The 27,769-nt window shown below is 37.7% G+C and overlaps 1 protein-coding gene across 1 annotated transcript in view; it reads right to left on the minus strand.

Annotated features, from left to right (window-relative positions):
* The window catches only part of LOC121731150 (neuropeptide FF receptor 2-like), a 106,525-nt gene that overhangs the window by 52,322 nt on the left and 26,434 nt on the right, over positions 1–27,769 (minus strand). The window contains exon 2 of the mRNA XM_042120506.1: positions 7,274–7,419. Within this exon, the coding sequence (XP_041976440.1) occupies positions 7,274–7,419 (146 nt within the window). The remainder of the gene's footprint in view (positions 1–7,273; positions 7,420–27,769) is intronic.

Below are 27,769 nucleotides of genomic sequence, written 5' to 3' on the forward strand. Positions count from 1 at the left end.
GGAGCCGGTATATACAGCATCACCTGTACTATCATCCGCATAGCAATGAATGCCTTTGGTTTGTAACATGTCATTGATATGCAGTATGAATAGAGTAGGCGATAGCACACAGCCCTGAGGGACACCAGCATTAACAGACTGAGTTTCCGAGCATTCGCCGTCAACTACGACCTTTATGCTTCTGTCTGCTAAGAAACTAGTGACCCACTTACATAATTTCTCGGGTAGCCCGTATGATGGAAGCTTTGATAGCAGCGCTTTATGCCAAACCCGATCGAAGGCCTTCGCAATGTCCAAACTAACAGCCAATGCCTCTCCCTTCGACTCAATTGCCTGAGCCCAACGATGAGTCAGGTATGCCAAGAGATCACCAGCCGAGCGACCCTTACGGAACCCGTATTGTTTGTCGCTTAGCAATCCCTGGCCGTCCAAGTATCGAAGAAGCTGGCTATTGATAATGGATTCCATTATCTTCGAGAAGAGAGAGGTTATAGCGATTGGTCTGTAGTTGGAAGGATTTGAGCGATCACCTTTTTTGGGGATCGGGTGCACCAAGGCTGTCTTCCAGGAAGCCGGGACGATGCCAGTGGAATAGGAGAGCCGAAAAAGACGCGTCAAGACCGGAGCCAACTCTGGAGCACACTTTTTCAACACAATAGGCGGGATTCCGTCAGGCCCACTCGACTTTTGGATATCAAGGGAACAGAGGGCTTTTCGCACTGAGCGCTGATGAAACCGTATATCCGACATGATGCTCGTGCATCGCGGTATGGTCGGCGGTTTCTGCCCCCCGTCACCCAGGGTCGAGTTTGACGCAAAGAGCTTGCCCAGAAGATCGGCTTTGTCTTTTGCGTCCTGGGCCAACGATCCATTTCCTACGTGTAGGGATGGTAGGGTTGGCTTGCAGAAATTTCCTTCAATAGCTTTGGCCAGAGACCAGAATGCACGGGTTCCCGAGGGGAGGCGCTCAAGTCTCTTGCCAATTCTATTGACGTGCTGTTGCTTTGCCCGAGTAATCTCTTTCTTGAGGGACCTAGAGGCAAGGTTGTACTCCTTTTTATATGTGCTGGTATTTAAATCTCGAGCAGACACTGCGTTGGCCCAGGATTGGTAAGCCTCCTGCTTCCGGCGAGAAGCTTTTTTGGGGGATGAACCAAACCAGGGACGAAATCTGCCGCCAGTTGGCACTACAGAGGTCGGAATGAAAAGTTCCATCCCCTGCATCACCACATCGGCAACAGAGTTGGCAGTGTTGTCGAGATCATCCGGCGAGAAGCACACGTGCCCCCAAGGATAGGATGCAAAAAACGACCGCATCCCATCCCAGTCTGCTGACTTGTAGTGCCACACACGACGGTATTTAACAGCGCGCTGTCTTAACACCGTCGTAAGTGGCACAGAACTCCTAACAAGGCAATGATCCGATGAACCAAGTGGTGCGGTTACGGATATTTGGTAGCCGTCAGGATTTGAAGTCAGCAGGAGGTCCAACAAGGAAGGATTCTGACCATCCACATCTGGGATTCGCGTAGGCGTAGTAACCAGTTGTGTCAAGTCGTTCGCAAGGGCAAAGTTGCAGACAGATCTCCCCGCGTGATCAGTTTTACTGGAATTGAGCCAGTCGGCGTGGTGGGCATTAAAGTCGCCAAGTATTATGATCTCTGCGGATGGGATCTGCCGCTGCACAAAATCTGAAGCAGCTTGTAGGTGCTCCAAGAGTCGGTCCGTCTCGGGGTCACCACTATGGGACCTATATAGGCACGCATAGACGCGAGGGTGGTCGTCGCAATCTATGCGGAGCCATAAGTTTGATAGGTCCATGACCTCAAGATTGCTGAGGCGGCGAGAGCTGATATCATCTCTGATATACACACACACTCCAGCTTTGGGTAGAAAGGAGTGCTCGAGGTAATACCCTGGGTGGGAAAGGTATGATGTGTCACTCGGAGATGATATCTGCGTCTCGGTTAAAAAGAGCAAAGCCGGCCTTGCCGTCTCAAGGTGGTAATGGACGGCATTAAGGTTGGAGTGTAATCCCCTGATATTACAAAAGTCCATGTTTAATATCGAGGGGGGTGCCTTTGTGTGTTTGCTCTTGCCCCGAGCAGATTGGAGCGCAGTTTTGCCCTCCCCAGAATACGAGGGGCAGCCTGGACGTCCACGTTCAGTTCCAGGGGTTCCTGAGCATGGACGTCCAGAGAGGGATTCTCCAACGCAGTTGGTACCCTCCTGGGGTAACAAATTGTTTTTCAACTGCGGCATTTCTAGGGGGGGTAGGGGATTGGGCCTCCGGTAAACTCACTCACTCGGCGAAACACAGCGCAAGCGCTGTTTCACGCCGGTTTTCTGTGAGAACGTGGTATTTATCCGGTCGAGCCGGCCCATTCGTGCCGAAGCATGGCTCTCCCACGTATAAAACATTGTATACATTGCACGCATCAAGCGAAAGCACTACTTTTGATAGTGCTCGATTGTGCGAAGCGGTGTAATGGTTGTTGAAACATTCAACGTTAAGCATTATGCCGCTTGTTGCGCTATAATGATCTTATTGGAAAACACCTACTGTCTCACGCGTGAACCAGACGGCTCGCGATGTAAACGAAATTTGACGCTTGAAAAACGGTTCGCAGCAGGCTGCTGCTGTTAGTTGTTACTAAGGTGAGGGCCAGTCTTATGTCCTGTCCTTGGCTCAAATTGTTTACCGGTTCCCTGGGGATTTGGGGGATTCTCACCTAATCTAATTAGACCATTTCCGTTCTCTCGAAGCCAATTTTCTCGAAAGCGGCGGCTATTATTTTTATTCACTTACTATTATCGTAACAAGTTTTTAGGAACACACGGCCCTAAGTACCGCATGTGTTCATCATAATCTTATCTTATATATTTAAACGAGCAATTCTTGTATATGTCGCAGCCGACTGGTTTAAATGGCCGTTCAATCAAACAGCTAGCCCTTTGACTGAACAACGCCATTCAATCACACGTCTAGCTTTTCTATTGAATATTTTAGTCGCTCAAAACGTTCAACACTGCAGCTGATTCAAAAGCCGCCGTCTAATTGAAGTAGTTCAGCGCGCACCGCTGCTGCGCTAGGTGCGTTTTATTTACAATATGGCGTCAACTAGTAGGTGTTTGTTGGTGTTTGTGGTTGTTTTTCGGAAAGAAAGTAGTTAATAAAAGTTACAAGTGTTATTAAAGAGACAAAAATTGTCGAGGCACATACGAGTGAATTAAAATTTTAAAAACCTTTTAATTTCATAAAAAAATCTTATTGCTGCTGCGGAACCCTTCATGGGCGAGTCCAACTCGCACTTGGCTGGTTATTTTCTTTACAGTAAAAAAAAATTGTTACTGTATTTAATTTTAAGTAGTTCGTTGACACAACTCTTTTATTTTGTTATGTACTTGTTCCCTAGTATTAGCCATTTTATACTCTATTATTAATTATTAATACATGTATTGTGAATGGTATCTTAATTTGTGAACCTAATTAAAAATATATATATATATATATATATTTTAGGTTGCTTACATCGAAATACTGTTATTCAAGAAAAGTTGATACGTTTTGGATATTTAATTCGCAAGTACCGTAACATGTATCATCATTACGAAGTTTTTAACGAGTAAAATTAGGTCAATAAAGTATTATTATGTTTCCCAATGGGTCGGGGCCGTTAGAAAAGTTGTCAAATGAAACTTGTTCTCAAACGGCTTGTGAGTTGTGACGTCACCATGACGCCATTAATTAATCAGACGATACAAAGGCCCAACTTTTTGCTTTGGGGACTTTTTCCTCAGAAGTGTCGACTGTAGTGTTAATTATGATGTAACAAATTTTGCTCAATCTTGCACAAGAAAATAAAATGTCCATACTGAAAAAGTTAATAAGAGTTTCAAACAATCGTAATGAACATAGTCAAAAGATAATAAGGCAAAGACTTTTAAGTATGTGCACATTCTTTGAATTTTGTGTAGCCCGAATAGGCATATTTAATCGGACAATGGTTTTTATGTTTTAGATTTTTTACTGAGATTACACATTATAATATTCTGATTAATCTTTTTTATAATTTGAGATCTTGAGGCAGTCACTGTCAACTAAGCCATAAGACTTACATAGAAATATAATATTACTAGATGTTCCACGTGGCTTCGCCCGCGTGATTTAGGAATATCACGGAAACCGTACATTTTTCCGCAAAAAAAGAAACCTATGTCCTTTAACGTGGTCTATTCTTCATGTGTGCGAAATAATATAAAAATTTATTCAGTAGTTTCTTAAGATAATTAACAATTTTAAATAATTTCCCCCGTTTTTTTAATATGCCTTTTATTTTTGAGTAAGTACTTAAAAATTTACATGCCCTATTTTTCACTTCTTTTTTTTTCGTCGAAGGTTTTCACATTTACACACGGCTCCCCACGCGCAACTTTATATATTATTTGATAGCCTAACTATTCATAAATGAAAAATTAAAAAAAGTCAGCTGCGGAAGTTTGCGGTCCTGGAAGTTATGGGGAAAAATGCGATAGAGGTCGGAGTAGATATTTCGGTATCTTTTGCGGTTACTGCTGACATAGTTTACAAAAACAATATTAACCACAATATTTTGATAGCAATAGCTTATCATATATTTTGCACTTGTCCTGCGTGAGTAAATATGCCATAACATTGATATTAGTACGTTTTTTATATCAAAAAAACTAGTATATAAGGGGAAGCAAATATCTTCAAATTGCACACTTCAGCGTGTATTTCATATTAAGTGACACTTATTTAAATTGGTTATTTCAATTAAAATGTCAACTTTTAACTGTACTAAGGGCGATTTCATCATTCCCTATATCGAGTGTAGCAGAACCTTGGAATCGTCGTCCATAGTTCTACAGCAAACATTAAATGTTTCTGAAAACAACTTGTGTTTTGTAATTGGTGACATTCAAAGACGTATTCTGCCTTCTTTCAATAAGCGCTGGGCCCAAGCATGACGGAAAAAGGACAAATTTATTCGGAATAAATTTGTCCTTTTTCCGTCGTTTCATAAGCTGGCTGGAGTCAGGATATGAATGACCTATTAACCCGTCGATCGTGGGAAAACGAGACACAATAGATGTTCTATTGTGTCTCGTTCACCGGTGAGCGTATGGGGCTTGATGAATTAAAAGTGACCTGAAAATGAAAGTGCTTACCAATATGCATTGCATGCCTGGATTCGCAGCATGGAAATGGTATTAAACATTTGCTAAAATCTTGACTTTAAGACTTGGTCTGCTACAACAGAAGAAAAATAGAAAGTGAAGAAAGAAAAGAAGGAATTTGTTCAAAAACGTTTCAGGGAAGAGCTAGCATTAATTATCGACAGTAAGTGGAAACTCAAGTGATGGAAATACAGCACGAAAGTTCTTTTACAATTACACTTGCTCAGCGAACATAACAGGTGTTGATGAAATATTGATTAAACGCTTGTATATTATTTTACAAGCTCTATCTTCTGGAATGATGATCGATCCCGAAAAATTTGGAGTTTATGCCCTAGAAATTGCGCGAATTAATGTAAGTAACTATGCTTGGTACTACATGCCATCCTCCGTGCACAAATTACTTATACACGGAGAAAACGTGATCAAACATTTTTCTGTTCTTCCTATTGGGCAATTGTCGGAAGATGCACAAGAGTCGTGCAATAAAGACTACAGAAATATGCGCCAGCGCCATGCCAGAAAATGTATAGCTACAAATGAAGGCGTATTTAAAACGCTTCTATATACTTCAGATCCATACATTTCAAGTTTAAGAAAACCTTATGTGAGAAATGTGAAGGATCTTGATGAAGAGGCACCAAGTCTTTTGAAGGTGGTACCTGAAGGTGATCCGGAAGTAATTTTAGTTAGAAGTAGCGAGGATAATAACAATTAGATATAACATTAAGTAACTAAAACCTAGTTATATTATAAAACCAATAATATTATAAGATATGTCTAATCTGAGATCAATTACTTTGGTGTGAGGTATAGATAGGTACTATACGATTTTATAATTTTATGTATGTTATTATGCTTGTGTGATAAGTAATTGTTTAAGTTTTCTTAATTTTACTCATATTAGTACTTATTTATAAAAAATAAACATATAAGTACTACCCGTATTACTTTTACTCTTTTCTTTTTTTTTAACCTAAAATAAATATGTATACATTGAAAAAAAAATACAAAAATTGATTATTTTTAAAATCTTTGTATATCACTGTATACATGTGCCAAATCTCGTCGTGTGCGACGGAACAAAAAGTTTTCAAAGTTCCTGGGTCATGGATGTGTATTAAATATGTGTAATATATAATAAAAATCTTAAATATATGTATAGTATAAAAGTATTAAATATATTTCCGTTGTCTGGTACCCGTAACATAAGTCCTTCAGGTACTTAGCACGGGGCCAGACTGACGTGGTGTAAAGCGTCCATAGATATTATTATTATTCTACGACTTTCAAAATGTGTGACCCATCTATATCTTATATATCAAAATGGACTTTCAAATGTGTTAGTCGCGCTAAAACTCGAAAACGGCTGTACGGATTGGGCTGATTTTAGTCTTAAAATATTCGGAGAAGTCCAGGGAAGGTTTTAAAGTGACACGAAGTTCACAGGGACAGCTAGTAATTATATAAGAATGGATTTTCGACTGTGTTAGTAACGCTAAAACTCGAAAACGGCCGAACGGATTGGGCTAATTTTAGTTTTAAAATATTCGTAAAAGTTCAGGGAAGGTTTTAATGTGACACGAAGTTCACCGGGACAGCTAGTTTTGAATAAAAAGATATTTTATTTTATTTATTCTGCAAGTGTTCAAGAAATGTTTTATTGCTTGGACCAAAAAATTGTATAAAAGTCTTTCACACTTTACATCCAATAATAATTGTTATGGAACGGTAAGTTAGTTTTTTTCGCATGGTAAGAACACGGAACAACACCGGGCCGGCTTTGATTTGACATCGACGTACACTGGAAAATGCATAGACTTAATGGGAAAATGTACCATCGCAGAAATTCATAGGCAGTTGACAAACCTACATCGTTTGGTCGAATTATGTCAATTCAATGCTAGTCGTGATCTGTGGGCTGGATTTGACATAACGCAACCAAATTATTTAGGCCCGCAATCTGCTTATGAATCTCTCCTCTGATAAAACAATTACCGTGGCTGATAAAACGCGGACGGGGCCTACCTAACTTCTAGTTTATAACATCATTAGTGTGGGTTTTATTTACCTTGTATATAATTGACTATCTTGCAAACAGTCTCGCCGTAGAACCACACCAGTGTGACTGCCTTGCTGAGCTGGATGGGCATGCACACCGCCGCCACCACCAGGTCTGCCGCCGACAGGTTCACCAGGAAGATGTTCGTCACGGAACTGTGGAAGAAAGAACAGTTAAAGATGGAATTGGAGGTTTTTTATTATATAACCAAAACGACGTGATTTTTTCCTTGAACAATAAAAAGGATCCACAATGTGTATGTGTATACTTTACAGTTATGCTCTTGTCTGTTAAGTGATTTTTGAGCGTATCAAACAAGTTTAAATCAATATTTAAATTATAACTTCATCATCAGCTGTATAATAAAGTTATAACGAGTTTTTGCCCGCGGCTTCGCTTGCGTTAAAAAGTATTATTATATACAAACTTTCATCCCCTATTTGAACCCGTTGGGGTTGGAATTTATCAAAATCCTTTCTTAGCCTATGTCATAACATTTACCTGCATGCCAAATTTCAGCCCAATCTATCCAGTGGTTTGGGCTGTGCGTTGATAGATTACTATGTCAATCAGTCAGTCACCTTTGAGTTTTATATATATATAGATATTTTAAATCAGGATCCTTTTTTAACCAACAGAGCTCAGGTACAGGTTAATGAGGTATTGTACCTCATTAATATTCAGCCTCGTGAGATAACCCGTCGAATATTTCAGCTTTAGCAGCGACTTTTTTTTTTAAACTTCTCATTCTGCTAGCGATCTGTCTTAGACATTGAACTAGTCATTTTGAGTTTCTTCTTTGAAGGCATGTATGGCATGCATCCATTGATGCGTCCATGTATTTACTATATTTTATCTTTATTTACAGAAGATCTTGTGGGTCTTTTTAACCTTTTGAATGTTTGGTTAGGTAGGTTTTTCATCAATTTTTTTGCCAATATGTTCGGATGTGATTTTATCCTTTTACAATAGTTTTGGAGAGAGTTTTTAATCTCCTCTTTTACATACTTGATTTTCACGTCGTTGTGGATTTGGTTATTCGTAACGATGCCATACTCGATCGACGGCCTGTGATATATCCAGAAATGCGGCTGAACAGTAAGATTTGCTTTCGAAAGCTTTTTGAATTTCTTCTACCAGTCTGTGTACCTGCTCAATAGTCCCATGCGCTTGTCGAAAACCGAATTGGTGATTCCCTTTTCTGGTAGCCTTTTCTGGTAGCTCTTTTAGTATTTTTGGTGTAATGAGATCATAGCCCGGCGCTTTGTGGATATTTAGTTTTTTATAGCATCTCTGACCTCGTTTTTTGTAAACTTTTTTAGCGGAATATCTAGCTGGTAAGGTTGACTTAGTACGGAGTCAATTTCCTCTGTTTTTGTAGATCCCTGGTCTTCATTTGCAGTAAACACTCCTTTCAGGTGTTCAGCAAAGGTCTTTGTTTTGTGCTCGTCAGTCCTTGCCCAAGTTCCATCAGGTTTTTTAATAGGTGGACAGTGTGCTATTGGTCTTTTAAGTTTTTTTTGGTGGCCTTCCATAAAGAGTAATCGGTAGCCGCTGTAGCATCTAAGCTTTTAAGATAATTTTCTACTCCATGATTTCTATGGATAGCTAGTTTATTTTTTAGTTCTTTTGTAAGTTTGTTGTAAGTCGTGTTGTGACTCGGGTACTTTGTTATTAGCCACAATTTTCTAGCCTTTCGTTTTGCGTCCACTAGATTTAGTATATCTTTTGGGAAGTACGGTACTGACTTTTGTATTGTTTGGTCTGGTTTGGCATTCCAAGCAGCTTGTTGAATTGTCAAGTTAAATTTTTCAACTGCCTCTGTTATGTCCTCGTCAGATTTTAGTGGTATTTGACAATCCAATGATTCTGTTACTAGGTCTTGAAAGCGCATCCAGTCAGTATTTCTTGAATGCAGCTTACATTTGTTGGTAATGTGGGCATCACAGCTAATTTGAATTATAACTGGCGAATGGTCTGAAGTTAATTCTAAGCAGGACTTACAGTGTATTGAACTGCGAGTGATGCCCTTCCCGATAGCAAAGTCTACGAGATCTGGCCTTTTATTACTGTCCGTGGGCCAGTAGGTTGGCTACGAGTACCAGTAGAGAATACATCAAGATGTAAGTTTTTGACACATTTTAAAAATTCCCGCTCCTTTACTGTAGTGACTCTCGATCCCCATTCGATGTGCTTGGAGTTGTAATCCCCTCCGGCAAGGAAGCGTGGACCCAAGGTCTTAAGAAAACTTGCGTAATCCTCAGTTTTCATGTTATGTTTTGGGGGGATGTATATGGCTGATATAGCCAATTTTCCAATATGATTCTCAATAACTATGTTAGTGGCTTGTATTTTTTCTGTGCAGTTAGGTTCGGTAGCAGCGACTTAATTGAGAATATATTGCACATAAACAAGGATCGGACGGACGTTTTACGTTATTGGGAGGTCGCCTACGAATAATAAAATCTAAGCCTTTCAGCCTTCACACCTTAGTATGTCACGAGAAAAAGGATGTACAAACCAAGTTTTCGATAGTACATGATGGCGTTTTTAATGTTTGTGAGAAGCGAATAAAAACGGTTTGTTTTCGCAAAGTATTTTATAAGAACTGCAACGCCATATTTTGTCCTCCTATGTAGTATCATAAGACGCGTAGGATCGTGGTGTATCTAATTATAATTTTTCGGCCCGTTTTATAGTAAGCTGCAGAAAACAAATCATTTATCATAATTGTTATAATATATTAAGATTGCTTAAAATGTTTGCTTTGCTTGACCTTATCTCTGTACCGAATGCTCCGTTCAGGTTCCCATGGGATAGATCTTCCGCGAATCTTTCTCAACAGCTGTGGAATACATTAAATCTCGACCATTTTAAAAATACAGGAATAAACGTTTCCGACAATTTTGCTATTCCCCCGCAGAATTTCTTCGCGGTAGCCACTAATTTCTTTTGTATAGAAAAATATCAAAGAATACTCAGCTGTTTAAAATGCTGACAATCAGTTTGATACTTTAAATTCTTCAAGAAATTTTCCCTTTTATTTACGGCTCGTTATAATGTTTTGTGTTTGATGAGCCTCCAAACGAGACGCTTGTAATAACAAAAAATTAAGAGTAAAAAATTACCTGTATTATATTTTTCCATTAGACAAGAAACGACAACAAAAAACCTTTTGTGCGGGGATCGGGCCTACCGGGCAAGATTGTTTATTGATAATTTTCTGTAGTGCTTAGTGGAGTGCAATAATGAGGTCAGAGATTTAAGAGAAAGAGAAGTAACAATATATCAAAAATAAGTCTCCAGATTATATTTGAAGACTATTACATAGTCATTTCCTAATGCCGTAATGCCATTTTGTCGTAATGCCATCAACTCAAACAAAAAATAATAAACAACTACTTGTATTTAATATTATTCAAATTCAAATCGTTTATTTCAGAAAAACTACCTGCGATGAAACGACCCAAGAAATTGAATTATAATAATTTGTTGAAAATTTTAATGATATCCCTTCCATGAACACTAGGAACGAGAGAGACAGGAATTATTTAATCAACATAATCTAAAATAATATATATTATTATTAATACGCGAGTGAAAAACTTTGGAACCCTTTTTACGAAAAATGCGGAAACGTAGGAGCATGAAATTTCGCACAGTTATAGTTTATATGGAGAAGGAGTGCATCGAGCTAATATTGTTTTAAAATTATGTTTTTATCATACATTATTTTAATAAATAAAACATTACACATACTACAACGCGCACACTACCATGTTTTGACTGAGAAGCCTATACACACGAATTATACTCCTTAATTGTATATGGTTGAAGTCTGTTGTCAAATTAAAATGGATTGTTGTTTTTATTATTAAATCTGAAAGAGTCAATACTTTAAACGGGGACCCAAAAGAAGAAGATGATTAAATTTATGGTCGTATTTCGACCATTGGCACAGAATTGCACCCTGTATATTCAAATTTAAAGAATTTGAATATACAGGGTGCAATTAAACCTACCCGCCAAATTTTTTTTGGGGCTTAGGTATCATTAGGTGAGTCCATTAAACCAAAAAAAAATAGGGTGTTAATTTTTTTACAATAACATATTTTATCCCAAAAAAATCGATGCACAATGGTCACTTCATAAGTTCATAATAATTATTACGATATCCAGTCGGAAGACCGGTTATGCGTAGGGGTAAATCGGGGGTGACGCGCAGGGTGGGAGGCGGGAGGCCCGCCGGTCGCCGGCGACCGTTTAGTACACAGAGTACTTTATTATATACTGTTTAGTACCACGCGCGTAGTTGTATAGCTAACACGTAATTATTTTGTTTGTTACGCCCCCCCCCCCCCCCCCCCCCCCCGGCCCCCGCGCTTTAATTAGTATCTGTTACAATGTACCCTAACCACGATCAAGTGTTATGAAATGTGGAGGCATAGGTGGAGGTGCTACATTTGAGTGGCGAAAGTTTACGCGGAACCCAGAGACTGTACGAGCAAGAAAGCCTGATTGATGATTCTCGAATGCAGCAGCTGTACCCTGAATCTGAATCGCGAAACAATCAAAGACTCGGATTATGGACAGTTGGCACTTCGCAACACCTGCACATGCCTAGCCAGCCTCGAAGACATGCCTCTGACGAGGTTTTAAACCTTGTCTGATTGTCTGTTGTCTGATTGCCATAATACTAATCTTTACGAAGCAATAAGCATGGGATTGCACGACGTGGTGTTAAATGCTAATGTGTATAAACACAGTAAATGAAAAATTTTGTGCGCTAAACAAACATTTTCATAGACTGCACAGTTAAATAAGCACGTAAAAAATGGCTTTCCTAAAGGGATTCCGAGACGATCAAGCAGCTTGACGGCAAGCACGTAGACTTGTGTAATGTGTAGCTTGCTATAATAGACGTTTAACGCCTCCGTGGTCCAGTGGTTTAGAGTAAGAAACATGTTATTTCCAAGTTTGGTAAGGACAATGCAGACTGATTGTCCGACAAGTAAGATGATCCATGCGTTGGATGGGCATGTAAAAAGTCGGTCCTGCGCCTGATCTCTCGCCAGTCGTGTAGGTCTTCCGTCCCACTGGGCTATGAGAGTAAAGAAATAGAGAGTGCTCTTTTGTACTGCGCACACACTATAAAATTACTCCTGCGTAACAGGCCTGGTTTCAATGAAAGTTATTATTATAGAAATTTGATGCGCACGCCAAGCAGCTTGATTCAGCCACAGTACCGGCAATACCATCAAAACGCCGCGTCAAGCCGTCTCATCAAGCAAAACATAATATAAAAACACGAGCAAGCACGTAAATGCTTGACTCAAGCATCAAGCAAACATTATAAACATTCAATATAATACGCTTGAAGCAAGCAAAAATCTACGTGCTTGCCGTCAAGCTTGATCGTATCGGGACCCCTTAAAATCAGTTTACTACATAATATATTATCAAATGTTAAATCGTTAAATAAATCGTTACTAAAGTTACAAATCTACGTCTAAGTTCGATTTCAACCCTTCGTTAATGAAATCCCACATCTTGTGACGTCAGACGGGATTGGGCTGTCGTTGTTAACGTGGGTCATTCGTCCCATGTAATTGGCCGAGGGTTAAAAAAGCCTGAATTTTATTTACGTGGAAATCGTTTACGCTTATATTGTGCCATACGTATTTCGCAAAGTTGTTGTTGCGTTATTCGTTTATCGAGAGAGAGAACCATACATTTTTATTCAATCCTACTTCCTACTATAGTTAGTGCGTTTTAACGGCCGTTCCTAATATTCAATCTATCTCTGGTTTGACATACAAACGATCACAGCTAACATTGAATTGACATAAAATATATGCCTCTAATGTCTAATGTGAGCTATTCCTATCTCTAGTAGGGCAAAACCAGAGATAGATCAAATATTGGGAACGGCCGTTAGATGATATGGGTGACACATTATAATTGACAATAGTAGGGAAGTTACCTAAGAAAATTAATCGATAATTTAAAAATATCGAATCACTTCGTAAAGGAATTGCAATCGAAATTATCGATTTCGTACTGACGTTTCAGAGTGGCGCCGGCAATTTAAAATGGCCGCACTTTTTATCGATTTGATTTCGATTCAACAGTGTCAATCTCTATTGGCTTATCTTCCATTTCATGCATCTGACATTTCTCAAATATTTTCGTAACAATAATTTTCACAGTTAAAATTTATAATTTTATATTAATATGGATGTATGGATGTGTGGATGTGTGGATATGTGGATGTATGGACGTTTGTTACTCTTTCACGCAAAAACTACTGAACGGATTTTAATGAAACTTTAATATAGCTTATACATCAGAATAACACATAGGCTACAATTTTAACCGATTTTCAAAATGGGGAATGTGTTATGTTCGTTTTTTTATGTTCAACGATTACTTCGCCGTTTGTTAACCGATTTTCAAAATTTTTCTTTTGGTATGTAGGGTATCATCCCAATTTGGTATTATATTCACAAAAGTGGTGATCTAATTAAGGATCCATAAGTAATCGAGGGAACTCCTCAAAATTTATAGGGAAACATGTGGTGACTTCAGTTTCGTGAAAAGTATTCTAAGCATATGCTACCAACAAGTAAGATTTTGCACCGAGGTATACCTGGTATACCGTGGTTCGGAAGGTGCTGAGAGAACTCCTGATTCTTTATAGATACAAGTTTAAGAGTTTCGGCGTTGTTTTAAGAACGGAGAGCATATGCTACTATGCAAATTAGATTCATCATCATCATCATCACTACCATATTATACTATGCATCGTCCCATGATGATGAGCCTGTTATTGTTACTTTTCATAGTCTTTTAGATCGAGACTCGAGTTTGTCAAGCGATAATTTAAAAAAAATCTATAGTTATCTATATATATAAAACTCAAAGGTGACTGACTGACTGATTGACATAGTGATCTATCAACGCACAGCCCAAACCACTGGACGGATCGGGCTGAAATTTGGCATGCAGGTAGATGTTATAACGTAGGCATCCGCTAAGAAAGGATTTTGATAAATTTCAACCCCAAGGGGTTAAAATAGGGGATGAAAGTTTGTACATAATAATACTTCTTAACGCAAACCAAACTATAAAAATGCTTTTAAAATGTATGTTATATAAAAAGAAATGTAAACTGAGGTAAAGAAATGAATGTAAAATTAGAATATAAATCACAATGACATTTTAATATAAAGCAAACAATGTTAGTAAATAAAACCTAAAAAATTAATGCAAATGTAAAAAAGTACATATATGCAAGTTATTGTCCCTTCTCCTTGAAGGGGGAACAAGAGGTCCCATAACAGGGGCCATAAAAAAAATAAAAATATTATAAACCTGAAGAGTATGTTTGCTTGAACGCGCTTATCTCAGGAACTACAGATCCGATTTAAAAACTTATTTCAAATTTCAGTGTTACATAGCTCATTTATCGAGTAAGGCTATAGGCTATATTATTATCACGCTACGACTAATACGACCGAAGAAACTCAGGAAAATGTGGGAAAAACTTGGGAAATATTAGAAAGGGTTTATCTCACGAACTACTGGAGCAATTTTTATGGCAATATTTGGCACATAATATGTACATAAAATATATAGAGTAGACCACGTGAAGAGAGTATAGCTATTTTTCATGGGAAAATGTACGGTTTCTGTAAAAAGCTGCGCGAAGCCGCGCGGGACATCTAGTAAATCATATTATAACCGTAGCTAAAATTCAAAATATAAAATACGTAACTCACTAAATTTCGTCGTTATCGTTTCAGCGGATAAAACATGATCAGGCAACAACCAAACAATTTAAAGAACATTCTTAATAAGTTCTACGTATTTACAAATATATTTAAAATACCTTTAGCTACATAAACCTGTTACTTTTGACAGTGCACAGTAACTACATATCGGGCATTTCCGTTAAAATATCAATTCCATTCCAGATGTGACGGTTCGTTCGATTCCAAAAAGCTTTCAGAGATCGTCATCATTCATTGGATACCGACAATATCACTTCCACTGGAAGTCACTCCATTTGGATATAAATAGCGCTTTATACGTGTACTGTGTAGTGAAGCTGGCTAGAATATTTTTGTGAGAATTGAGATGTAACATTTAGAACTATTTTCATACGTAGATCTATTTTTAGCTAAGAATTTTAGAATTCTATTTACCTTTCATTGATTTATCACGTGTCTCCCTCTATTTATAACTCTACAATTCAAACCTCTTTTACGCTACATACTCGCACAGCTATCTCACGGAAGGCTCAATATGTCCAATACTATTATGTCCCATAAATAAGTGGTTTTGATATACTTAATTTCTAAAAAAATAATTATTATTTTCGATCGCCTCCGAGGCCCAGTAATTCATAAATAAATAAAATAGGCGAGTTACGTCGTGTCAAATTCGAATTCGGACGGAAAAACCCAGGAGATGCCTAGGATTCTAGGGTTAAGCCTAAAACATTTCCAACTAAAATCACTGATGCTTAGTAAACGATGTGATGTTCAAAATAAAGTCGAATAATGGACCTGAGTTATGAGTCCAAAATGTGACTTCGATATATTGGAACAAATTTTACCTAGAACCTTTCAAATGGAAATAAGCCTGACATTTGCCAAAGTAACGTCCATTTGTAAAAGAAACTGAATTTTCATGTGAAAACGTGTTTTCGGATTTTTGAGTTCCGATCTTCTCAGGCTGTGTTCACACCGAACAAAATATCAACCGCTGACTTTGACATGCTCACATGATAGTCATGATCACATAGTACGCTACGAGATCACAAGAAATTGCATCATGCACGTAAATGACACCGCTCCGCTATTTAAATAAATGGTTACATGCTTGTGATCTCGCGGTGTAGCGGCCAAACCGCTCGTTCGCGAGGATTTTACTTTATATTTCTTTGTTTTTAAATTCTTTAAATTCGCTTCGTCTCGGGGGCTGCTATTCGTCATGTGTGCGTTGCGACGACGCAGCGCGCAGTGAACAGTGAACACCATGGTTATTTGTATGTAAAACAATGCAAAGGCAGCGTTGCGTTGACGCAAGTCGCAACGCTGACGCAACGCGCCGCTTGCTCACGCGGCTGATAGTCAGTTTGGTGTGAACGCAGCCTAAATCCCACCATTTCCATAAATAGCGAATGTTCCGATCGCAAAAACACGTTGCAATTTGCAATTTAGTTGAGTTGAAGAGCAAAGCAAATACTTTCTTCTGCTTCATTTAATCTATAAACATAGTTTACTTTACAAAAGGCTCTGTCTGTCTGTCTGTCTGTCCGTCCGTCCTTCCGTCTGTCTGTCTGGCTGTCTGTCTGTCTGGCTGTCTGTCTGTCTGTCTGTCTGTCTGTCTGTCTGTCTGTCTGTCTGTCTGTCTGTCTGTCTGTCTGTTACCTCTTCACGCTAAAACCGCTGAACCGATTTTGCTGAAATTTGGCATGGACATACTTTGAGTCCCGGGAAAGAACATAGGATACTTTTTATCCCGGAAAAATGTACGGTTCCCGCGTGATAAACGAATTCTAGCGCAACGGAGTTGTGGGCGTCATCAACATTAATAACTATATTAATGTTGTAAATGCAGACGTGCGCTGTTTGTCTGTCTGTTACCTCTTCACGCAACAGCTAAACAGATTTACACGAAAGTTAGTATTGAGATACTTTGAGAGACGGTAAAGGACACATTAAGTTTTAGTTGCGACAAAATGTACGGCTTAAAAAAAATAGTTACGGCTGACGGGTGTCATTCAATAAGTTAATACACAAGCTATAATAAAAATCTCTAAATCTTATATCTTCAAACGAGCCATTCTTGTATATATCTAAACATTTAAACATCTAAACATCTAAACATATAAATAAAATTGGAGTGTCTGTTTGTAATATTGAAAGAACCGTATTTTACTCGATGCATATGAATGTATATAAGGTATATACTTACACCAAAACAACATTTTTTTTAATTTTTGTCTAAACATATCTAAACATCTAAACATCTAAACATCTAAACATCTAAATCTAAACATCTAAACATATAAATAAAATTGGAGTGTCTGTTTGTAATATTGAAAGAACCGTATTTTACTCGATGCATATGAATGTATATAAGGTATATACACCAAAACAACATTTTTTTTAATTTTTGTCTAAACATATCTAAACATCTAAACATCTAAATCTAAACATCTAAACATATAAATAAAATTGGAGTGTCTGTTTGTAATATTGAAAGAACCGTATTTTACTCGATGCATATGAATGTATATAGGGTACATACACCAAAACAACATTTTTTAAAATTTTTGTCTGTATGTCTGTCTGTCTGTCTGTCTGTCTGTTTGTTCCGGCTAATCTCTGAAATGGCTGGAGCGATTTTGACGGGACTTTTTTTGGCACATAGCTGATGTAGTAAGGCATAACTTAGGCTACTTTTTAACCGACTTCCGATAAGGAGGAGGATATATTTCATTTTTTTTTATATTGGTTCGCGGACAACTCCGTCGTTTGTAGACCGATTTCCAAAATTCTTTTGTTTTTGTATGAGATGTAGCCCGAATTTGGTAACATGATCACAAAAGTGGTGATCTGATGATGCAATCCATGAGAAATCGACAGGACTCCTTAAAATTTATATGGAAACATATAGTGATTTTACGTTTTTCTGAAGGATTTTAAGCTTAAACTACCAAAAAAAAAAATTTGCGCCGAAGTACACCCTGGTTCCGAAGGTGCTGTACAGAACTCTTGAATCCTTATAGATAAATGTTCGGCAATTTTGGCATTGTTTCAACAACTAAAAGCAATATTATGTTAATGTGTCAATAATACTAATCATCATCATCACTATAATAATTATGCCATGAATCATCACAATAATATTATTATCAAAAATCTTGCCTTTGATTATTATAATATTATTGTTCCACCGTTTGTTGACTGATTTTCAAAACTCTTTTGTTGCTATTTAGTGTATACTGTTTATAGAGGTACAATAACCCGAATTTGGTACCATCGAGGAAATCGATTCCTATGCAGTTGACGGACCTACGTCATGTGGTCGGCTTATGTCAATTCGATGCTAGCAGCTATCGGTCGGATGGGTTTGACTGAATGCGACCAAATTACTTAGGTCCGCCATCTGCCTAGGAATCAACTTCTCTGATAGTACAATGCTTACGAAAGTGGTGATCTGATACTGAAATTCGTGAGATATAGAGGGAACTCCTGGATTTTTTTTGTAGATCTAGATTAAATGAACTAACAAGTATTAAATAATTCATATTTTGTACTCAGTATTTCTTTTTTTTAATGAAATAAGGGGGCAAACGAGCAAACGGGTCACCTGATGGAAAGCAACTTCCGTCGCCCATGGACACTCGAAGCATCAGAAGAGCTGCAAGTGCGTTGCCGGCCTTTTAAGAGGGAATAGGGTAATAGGGGAGGGTAGGGAAGGGAAGGTAAGGGAATAGGGGAGGGTAGAGAAGGGAATATTGTAGGGGATTGGGCCTCCGAAAAACTCACTCACTCGGCGAAACACAGCGCAAGCGCTGTTTCACGCCGGTTTTCTGTGAGAACGTGGTATTTCTCTGGTCAAGCCGGCCCATACGTGCCGAAGCATGGCTCTCCCACGTATAAAAAAATTCTGTTCTCAGTCTTCATTATTTTGAAGTCGGTACCAACTACCAGCTAACCTAATCGCCAGTTCTATGACAAAATATAACTGCAACTTATATGACTGGTACCGACTTCAAATTATGAAGATTGAGAACAGAAATACTGAGTACAGAATATGAATTATTAATTAATACTTTTAGTTCATTTAAGAAAATTACTATTGTCTTTACCTTGGAAATCGGTTTCAATTTTGGTTTAAAAATAATAATTTTACTCTTATTCGTTATCCTTAAGATTTTCTATACAGTATTGGCGTTTTTATGTAACTTTAGGTTCATGAAAAGTTATCAGATCAACTACTTAACAAGATCCCATTTTTACTATTTGGGTAAAGAAGGGGAAAATTTCTCTCTTTTTCGTTTTTTTTTTCATCACATTTTGCTGACGCGGACGAAGTCGCGGGCAACAGCTAGTATATATATATATATAATTGTAATTTCGGAATGGGCTCCAACGATATTCATGAAATTTAGTATATAGGGGGTTTCGGGGGCGATAAATCGATCTAGCTAGGAATCATTTTTAGAAAATGTTTTTTTATACGTGTTTTATCGATAATTGATAAACTTAAAAATATGACTCTTCCTGACATCTATTGGCGAATAATAATACTATTTTGAGCAACTAATTGCTTTAACGACACCACAACAGCTAAAGCTATTCCAGCAGATGGCGTTGTTAAAGTAAATGAGTTTTTGCTATACCGAGCAAAGCTCGGTCACCAGGTACTTAAATTTAAAAGCGCATTCATGTCTTGATCACACTTCTAACAACTATACATGTATCCCTTTGGCTCAAACCGGGTGTGTTAAATATTTGGGAATTCTGATAGATGTGTCTGATGTGTGATAAATGTCATTTGATCACCACATTGTCATAATCATGAAAAAAATACGCAAACTCACCTTTCTATTTTACAGACTGCGACAGAGTAGACAGAATGAGTGTCTGCGATACAAATCTCATTAAGAAAACTTACTTTGTTCTAGTACAATCACTCCTATCGTATTCTCATATGGGGGGCGCTCCTGAAACTAGAATGTTGGGGCTGGAAAGATCGCAAAGGTGCCTTCTAAAAGTTGGCTGGAAGTTAGCAAACCTCTATCCTACAGCTGATTTTTATGCCAAATGCGGAGCCTTAAGCGTACGCCAGTTGTTCATTTTGCTTGCATCATCAAAAAACACTCTTCCTTAGACTATGATAGAGAATTAAAACATAATCTTCGCCGTAGATTAAAGATATGCCCTAACGAAGATTTTATTATATTTAAGACTACTTTTGCCCAAAGATTTTTCTGTTTGCTTGGTAGTTTCATGTATAGTAACTAATAAGGTAAATGAAATATTATCAATCTACCACGAAAACAAAACTAAGTGCAACAAAAAGTTACTCGCTGGCTAGTCACCCTAAGTTATCAAGATACTGAAAATCTTTTTCCGCGACGAATATAATTAGTTACGTATAAAATATTATAATATTATAATACAGCATTTAATTTTAAGTTAAAAAGTAAAATAGATTTTTAAGTTAAATAAAAATACATGTTTAAATAAGTTAAAAATTAAAATATCTGGGGCACCAATATACAGGCTCAGGCTTAGTTTGGGCTCCAAGTCTCCCACAAATTACTACATTGTAATTTTGGGAGAAATAAATAAATATTATTATTATGTTAAAATGAATTTGAGTCTCGGCTATTTGCCGGATAAATGATTCAGGTACGGCCTAATGCCAAGTAACCTGATTCACGTTAAGAGTTATGATTGATGTGTGGTGAAAGATGAAGATGGGTTAAGGAAACGACGGACTACAGAACAGGTGTCAATGACGATTGATTTTTGCATTTATGTGTATGTATTTTTATGTAAGTCTATTGTTTTTAAGGCAGAATGTAGAGTTTTAGGGATGACACCGGTTGAAGATTATATGATAATAGGTACAATTTTAACAGTATTCTGGCGCCACATTTGCTTAATCTCGTCTGCAAGGGGAATGCATTTTTGTATTTTTTCGTTATGCTTTTTTATTATTATATTATTATTATTAATATTATTTTAGTTATTAATATGATTATATTATTATCTCACTATTATATTTTTTCCAGTAGTATACTGCACTGGTCCATGGAGATCGAGGACGTCGTGAACTACATCAGTAAGAAGACATCTCTCCACTTGAGACTCGAACGTCTGCAGTCTCGCCACAAGTCAGTTCCTTTGTGGTGAGAGTACCGACGCATCTTCTGTCGACCTTTGAAGCGGAGGAATTCTGGCCGACTGATGTAGTCTACCGAAGGTTCCGGGGGAGACTCCGGAATGAAGCGCGCGTCACGTCGCCGACGTGATAAAGTGTAGTTATCAAGTGTATAATATAATTTATGCGTATGTTAGTCATTAAGCTATATATTGTATGGGCCTACCGCCTATGTAGCCTGATATAAATAAATAAATAAAAATATAAATATTTAAACATTTTGACTATCAATGATAATTACTCATAATTAATAATTAGTATTTAATTTCCTATCTATCCCAAAATAATGACCACCTACTTTCGAAAGATACTATGTCGGTGGCAGATCCAAACCATTTTCAATTCATTAGTAATCGATATACACAAATCGTATGTTTGATGACTGAGAGCAATGAGTTTCTAAAATACTAGAGTAGCAATGTCTTACAAAAGATTCTCAGAAATGCGTAACCACTTTTTTGTTCAAAAGACAATGTCAAGACCACGGTCAAGACATATATTCGTTATGTCATTATGTATGTGAGATATGCCTGCAGGCATCTTCGAAGTGGCAACGCGTTGCTACCGTAAACTTCCAATCTAGTTACGTTAGTAACATAGAATATCATTGACTGAGAGTGTAATTAGTAACGTTATAGGTTCGTAGGGAGACTTTATAAAATGTACTATCAGAGAAATTCATTCATAAATAGAAAGCAGGTGGGAATATTATGCGTGGAGGCTGCAAAGGAAGATCTTTGTATAAAAAATGGCGGATCATTTTGTTACAAGAGATTTAGCTAGCATATTGAAACGTTTTTTTACTGTTGACAGTACGAGCAATTTTTTTTTTCAATTTTTCAAGTTCAATTTTTTTAATTAGTTTAAAAAATAATATAATTATATTATTATTTAAACTGCAATATTCAGCAGCTCAAATAGTACACAGCTAGTCAACAATATATTTGCTTTTATTATGTGTTGGCTTTTAGCTGATCATCATAGTAACTCTCATAACACCAGCGAATTCCAAGATTACATTACCAACTTAATAGCACTTTATTACCACCCTATTTACCTTTGATGGAGACACTATAACCCTCACCTTCTAGCCCCCTTACCACCTGTAACCCCCCTTTCAAAGCCACCCTACATCAAGAGCGGATATGTAGTATACTAGATCATAATGTAGTCTATTAGCTTCTAATGAGGCAGTGACGATGCTGACCTTTGTCAGCATTACTGAGTTTTCTTTGCTCTTTAGCTTAGATAGGCAGTAATGTTATTTTCATGTTTTAATAGATAACAGGTGTAAATGTTTTTTTTTTTTGCGTTGGGGGTATACTTTTACGGCCTGGGGACTGGGGAGCACCACCGAGGTACGTGGGACTCCCCGGGTCGGACAGAAGACGCACCGGGACTACCCACTAAAACCCCAACGGTGTTCCTCCTCCTGAAGGTGGGACTACAGGAATCGCGTGATACACGACCGCAGACCAACACGTGTAAATGAGCCGATATAATTTTCGATAGATCATATTATTACGAGTATGAGGCTAAAAAAAACATTATATCATGGTAATCGTATATTTTTCTGGGATAAACAGTATCCCATATACTTTCCTGTGGTCTATTCTATGTCTATGCTTTGGCATATAGGTCAATATAATATTATTATAATGAAAGACAAGATGAATTGGAAAAGTGCAGCGGGGCTAAAATGGTCGCTTTGAAGAATCATGTAATGAATCATGTTATTATTCATTCTTTTTAAAATCGCAAAATGCAAGTCTGCTTGCAATTCATATCTAGTAATTCGTACTAATTTGACATTTGTCAGTTTGGCAGTTTTGACAATTCATTTGCTGAATTGATTTATAGGAATTGCTAAATGTGACCATTTTAGCCCCGCAGTTTTCCAGTTATACTACAGGACTGCAGGGATAGTGGCTAAAATCTACTTTCTTAGTTATCTATATAATTATATATTAATACGTGAGAGAAAAACTTTGTAACCCTTTTTACAAAAAATGGGGAAACGTAGGTGCATGAAATTTCGCACAGTTATAGCTTATACGGAGAAGGAGTGCATCGGGCCAACATTATTTTAAAATTATGCTTTTATCATACATATTTTTTTACAAATAAAACGTTACACACACTACGACACTACTACTAAAAAAGATGACAGATTTTTTAGTGACAAGCCTATACAAATTATGCTCTTTTATTTATAGTTGAAATCTGTTGACAAGTTGACAAATTGAAAATAGATTTTTTTTTATTTAATTTTAGATACTATTAGACAATGCTTAAACGGCCAGTCTGAGATCAGCTGAGTCCCAGAGACAAAAATTGAAAAAAAAACTATGATGAAGTCAATATTTTTTTACAAAATATAGGTGCTAAGTAGTCCTAATGTCGTTGCAAGTAAGGTCGAATTTCGACCATTGGGCGATCTCTAGTTATAATAATATTATAGGGAACGACAGGTATAACAGGTATACGTGGTAACTGCAGGTAGCATAAGAAAATTTATTCCTAGGTAGTTGACAGACCCACGTCGTTTGGTCGGCTTACGGCCATTCCCAATATTTGATCTATCTCTGGTTTTGCCCTACTAGAGATAGGAATAGCTCACAATTGACATAAAATATATGTCTCTAATGTCAAATTTGAGCTATTCCTATCTCTAGTAGGGCAAAACCAGAGATAGATCAAATATTGGGAACGACCGTAAATGTTAGCTGTGATCGGTCGGATGGGTTTGACTTAACGCGACCAAATTACTTAGGTCCGCCAACTGCCTAGAAATCGACTTCTCTGATAGCATCTTAATGAATTGGAATGGAATCTCGCTAATTGTTCAAAGAGATGACAACAATTATTCGGCAAATAGAAAGCGATGAAGCGGTAATGAAATTTTATCGCTTCACAAATTACGACCGAATTCGTTAAAATTAATTAGTTAGGTTAAATGGCGGTTAAAGGTTTTTCATAAGTATCTCGTACTTAAGTATCTAGGTGTACGCGATTCCGCGATTTAGAATAACCATACACGGTTATTACTTTTTTAACGGGCAAAAAACATAAGCAATCCAACCTACGTCAAGACGTCTTCCGGTCGTGTCATCTAGCAACACCGGACTCACTTTACTTCTGTTCATCGATACCCCATTTGTTGATATTTTATGTACATATATTCGTGTTAACAGTATTAGATTGTGATGTTTCTACTTACATTTGTGTTTGTGTTTGTTTTAGGTCAATCAATTCCTGTAAATATGTAATTTTGTAACTGTACACTTGTTACTTCACCAGACCTTCATTTCATAGAGCAAAGTTTTTCAAGCCACTCTGACATTGGCAACTCACTGAGTCGGCCATTTGTAAAGAAGAAGAAGAACAAATCCCTGCAGGGTTGCAACATTTTCTTTTCCTCAACGTAATAATTTTATTTATCTTTTATCTTATATTTTTACATTTTACATCTAAGTTCTTATCCAGTCCACAAGTTTAAAGTAATAACACAAACACTAGGCTATATTCCGAAGTATCACCCAGTAGACTAATTTATATTGTAAACAAAAATACGTGTGGCATTCGGGGACTGCCGGGGAGCTATTGCATAGCATCTAGCCTAGCACACGTTGCACACGTCTCATCAAACATTGAGCGGAAGTCTGCCGAACTGAAACGAAGTAAGACAATGCACGGCAGTGCCGGGACAATGCACCAGTACAGTTTCAAGCAACCAGCTCTAAGTGTCTAAACACACTAGGCTGCAGTTACGCGGCGGTTCCGCATCATTACGTCAATATGGGTCAACGTACTGGCGTATTCTTCTTAAAAATTACCTATAAAACTTTCAATATTCAAACTATTTCGTTCAACAAACGTATTAAACCGTGCTTTTCATTCACACGTTTTATTTATGTTATCGACGAGAATAACGAATGGAGAGGCTCCTGTGATAAACAAATTGTGAATGAATAATATTCTGGCGCAGTGCCAGGTCCATTTGATCGGGTGCCAGAGGTAGACCAGGCGTTTAGGATGCCGGATGCGAATGGACAAACACGTGCCGTTGTCGTCAATTGTCAAAGAGTGACGGAAAAAATACTTGTGGCACTCGGGTACTGCCGCAGAGCTTATTGCAAAGCATTATAATTCGCATACGTCAAGTCACACGCACACAAATACCGTGCCGAAATCTCGCAACAGCGCAACGCACCGCTGCCCCCGTGTTATTTTTTTTTTCGTTCCGTTAATTCTTAATTCGGTCACTGCTATAGCTTAAAAACTGTAACAAGAATAAACATTACTAAATGTGGCTTTCCGATCTTAGCAGCAACTGAACGCGACCAACACAAATAAAATGCCACTTTATGACCTAGGTTATAATATGTGTTATTTTCTACCGACGTTAGTTTAAAAGAGACCCATGCCGCCGCTGCTTTGCAGTTTTTTTTTATGAAAATAAAGGGGCAAACGAGCAAACGGGTCACCTGATGGAAAGCAACTTTCGTCGCTCATGGACACTCGCAGCATCAGAAGAGCTGCAGGTGCGTTGCCGGCCTTTTAAGAGGGAATAGGGTAATAGGGGAGGGTAGGGAAGGGAAGGGAATAGAAGAGGATAGGGAAGGGAATAGGATAGGGGATTGGGCCTCCGGTAAACTCACTCACTCGGCGAAACACAGCGAAAACGCTGTTTCACGCCGGTTTTCTGTAAGAACGTGGTATTTCTCCGGTCGAGCCGATCCATTCGTGCCAAAGCATGGCTCTCCCACGCTTGTTTGCAGTAGTGTTGAGCAAAATGAAACCTTTAACCTATTATATATCACACAATGGCATTTTATTTGAATTTTTGTCGGTCGCAGACGCTTGTCGAATTGATCGGAACTGTACCTTAATAGTTTTGCAATCTTTTTTTGTATGGAGCTGAAGAATGCACACTACCTGATGTCAAAAAACTTAAAACCTCAGTCAAGGTCAAACTCAGTAAACTTTATCATCGAATGCATAGTCAAGTTGCATTCGATGATAACTAAATGCAAATTGACTAATACGAGTAACCCTTGTGTGTGGCCACGAAAGCTAACTTTTGGTTTGTTTAGAGGGTTAATCGAATTATATTTTGAATATTTAGGGCCCAAAGGCTATGTATGTGACTTACGTACTGTACGTGTGACTTACGTTACGTTAACATACGTGGGAGAGCCATGTTTCGGCACGAATGGGCCGGCTCGACCGGATAAATACCACGTTCTCACAGAAAACCGGCGTGAAACAGCGCTTGCGCTGCATTTCGCCGAGTGAGTGAGTTTACCGGACGCCCAATCCCCTAACCCCTACCCTATTCCCTTCCCTTCCCTTCCCTACCCTTTTCCCTCTTAAAAGGCCGGCAACGCACTTGCAGCTCTTCTGATGCAGCGAGTGTCCATGGGCGACGGAAGATGCTTTCCATCAGGTGACCCGTTTGCTCGTTTGCCCCCTTATTTCATTAAAAAAAAACTGCCGCACTCAGATTGGAACATTAATTACTTAAATGTAATTAATTCAAAACCTTGACATAAGCCCCATACATTATCTGTCAAACTCTTCATTAAATTGAAGGTTAATCATAATGAAATATCTCTGAGTACGGAGGAATGTAAATTTAATTTAAAATAAAAAGTTTTAGAGGATAACAAAAAGTAGCCTTTGAGTTGTTCTAGATTTCTTTTAAAAACAAATTAATGTTGTTATTATTATTTATTAAACTTTTCTGTACTTTCATAAATTTTCTTCAAAACACTTAATTAGCTTTGAATACGTAATCAGAATTTTACGAGACTTAACTTACAAAAGGCAAACTTGTGTAAAACTCTTTAATTATTTTCGTCTTAGACTCTTTTTAGTGGTTATGTAAAACCTCTCTTAAGATATGATTACGAACCTTCATTATAGACTAGTAGTTTTACTTATATCAATATATATAAAACTCAAAGGTGACTGACTGTTTGACATAGTGATCTATCAACGCACAGCCCAAACCACTGGACGAATTGGACTGAAATTTGACATGCAGGTAGATATTATGACGTAGGCATCCACTAAGAAAGGGTTTTGATAAATTCCAACCCCAAGGGGTTCAAATAGGGGATGAAAGTTTGTATATAATAATGCTTCTTAACGCGAGCGAAGCCGCGGGCAAAAGCTCGTAATATATAAGTTATCTAGATGAAAAGTGAATAATTTTAACATAGAGCAAATCAATTTCCTACAACATAGAGATACGAGTACACAGTTTTGAACTCAAATGTGAGTGTGTTTTGACAATAATATTGTTATCATCATCAAGTACATAGCACTAAAAGTTTTTTTATTTACCTTTAGCGCTATGTAGCCTGGTAACTGTAGGGAAAAAAGGCTTTCTAACATTTTTTTCAAATCAATTTCAGTTTTAAGAGAATCATATTCTGCACCAAAGAAGTTTTTCCAAAAACACCCTCGATAATTTAGGCAAATTAATAATTATTTCGCCTACAAATCTCGAAAGCGATAACAATTATT

Source organism: Aricia agestis, chromosome 10, assembly GCF_905147365.1.
Source record: "Aricia agestis chromosome 10, ilAriAges1.1, whole genome shotgun sequence".
Classification (NCBI taxonomy): domain Eukaryota; kingdom Metazoa; phylum Arthropoda; class Insecta; order Lepidoptera; family Lycaenidae; genus Aricia; species Aricia agestis.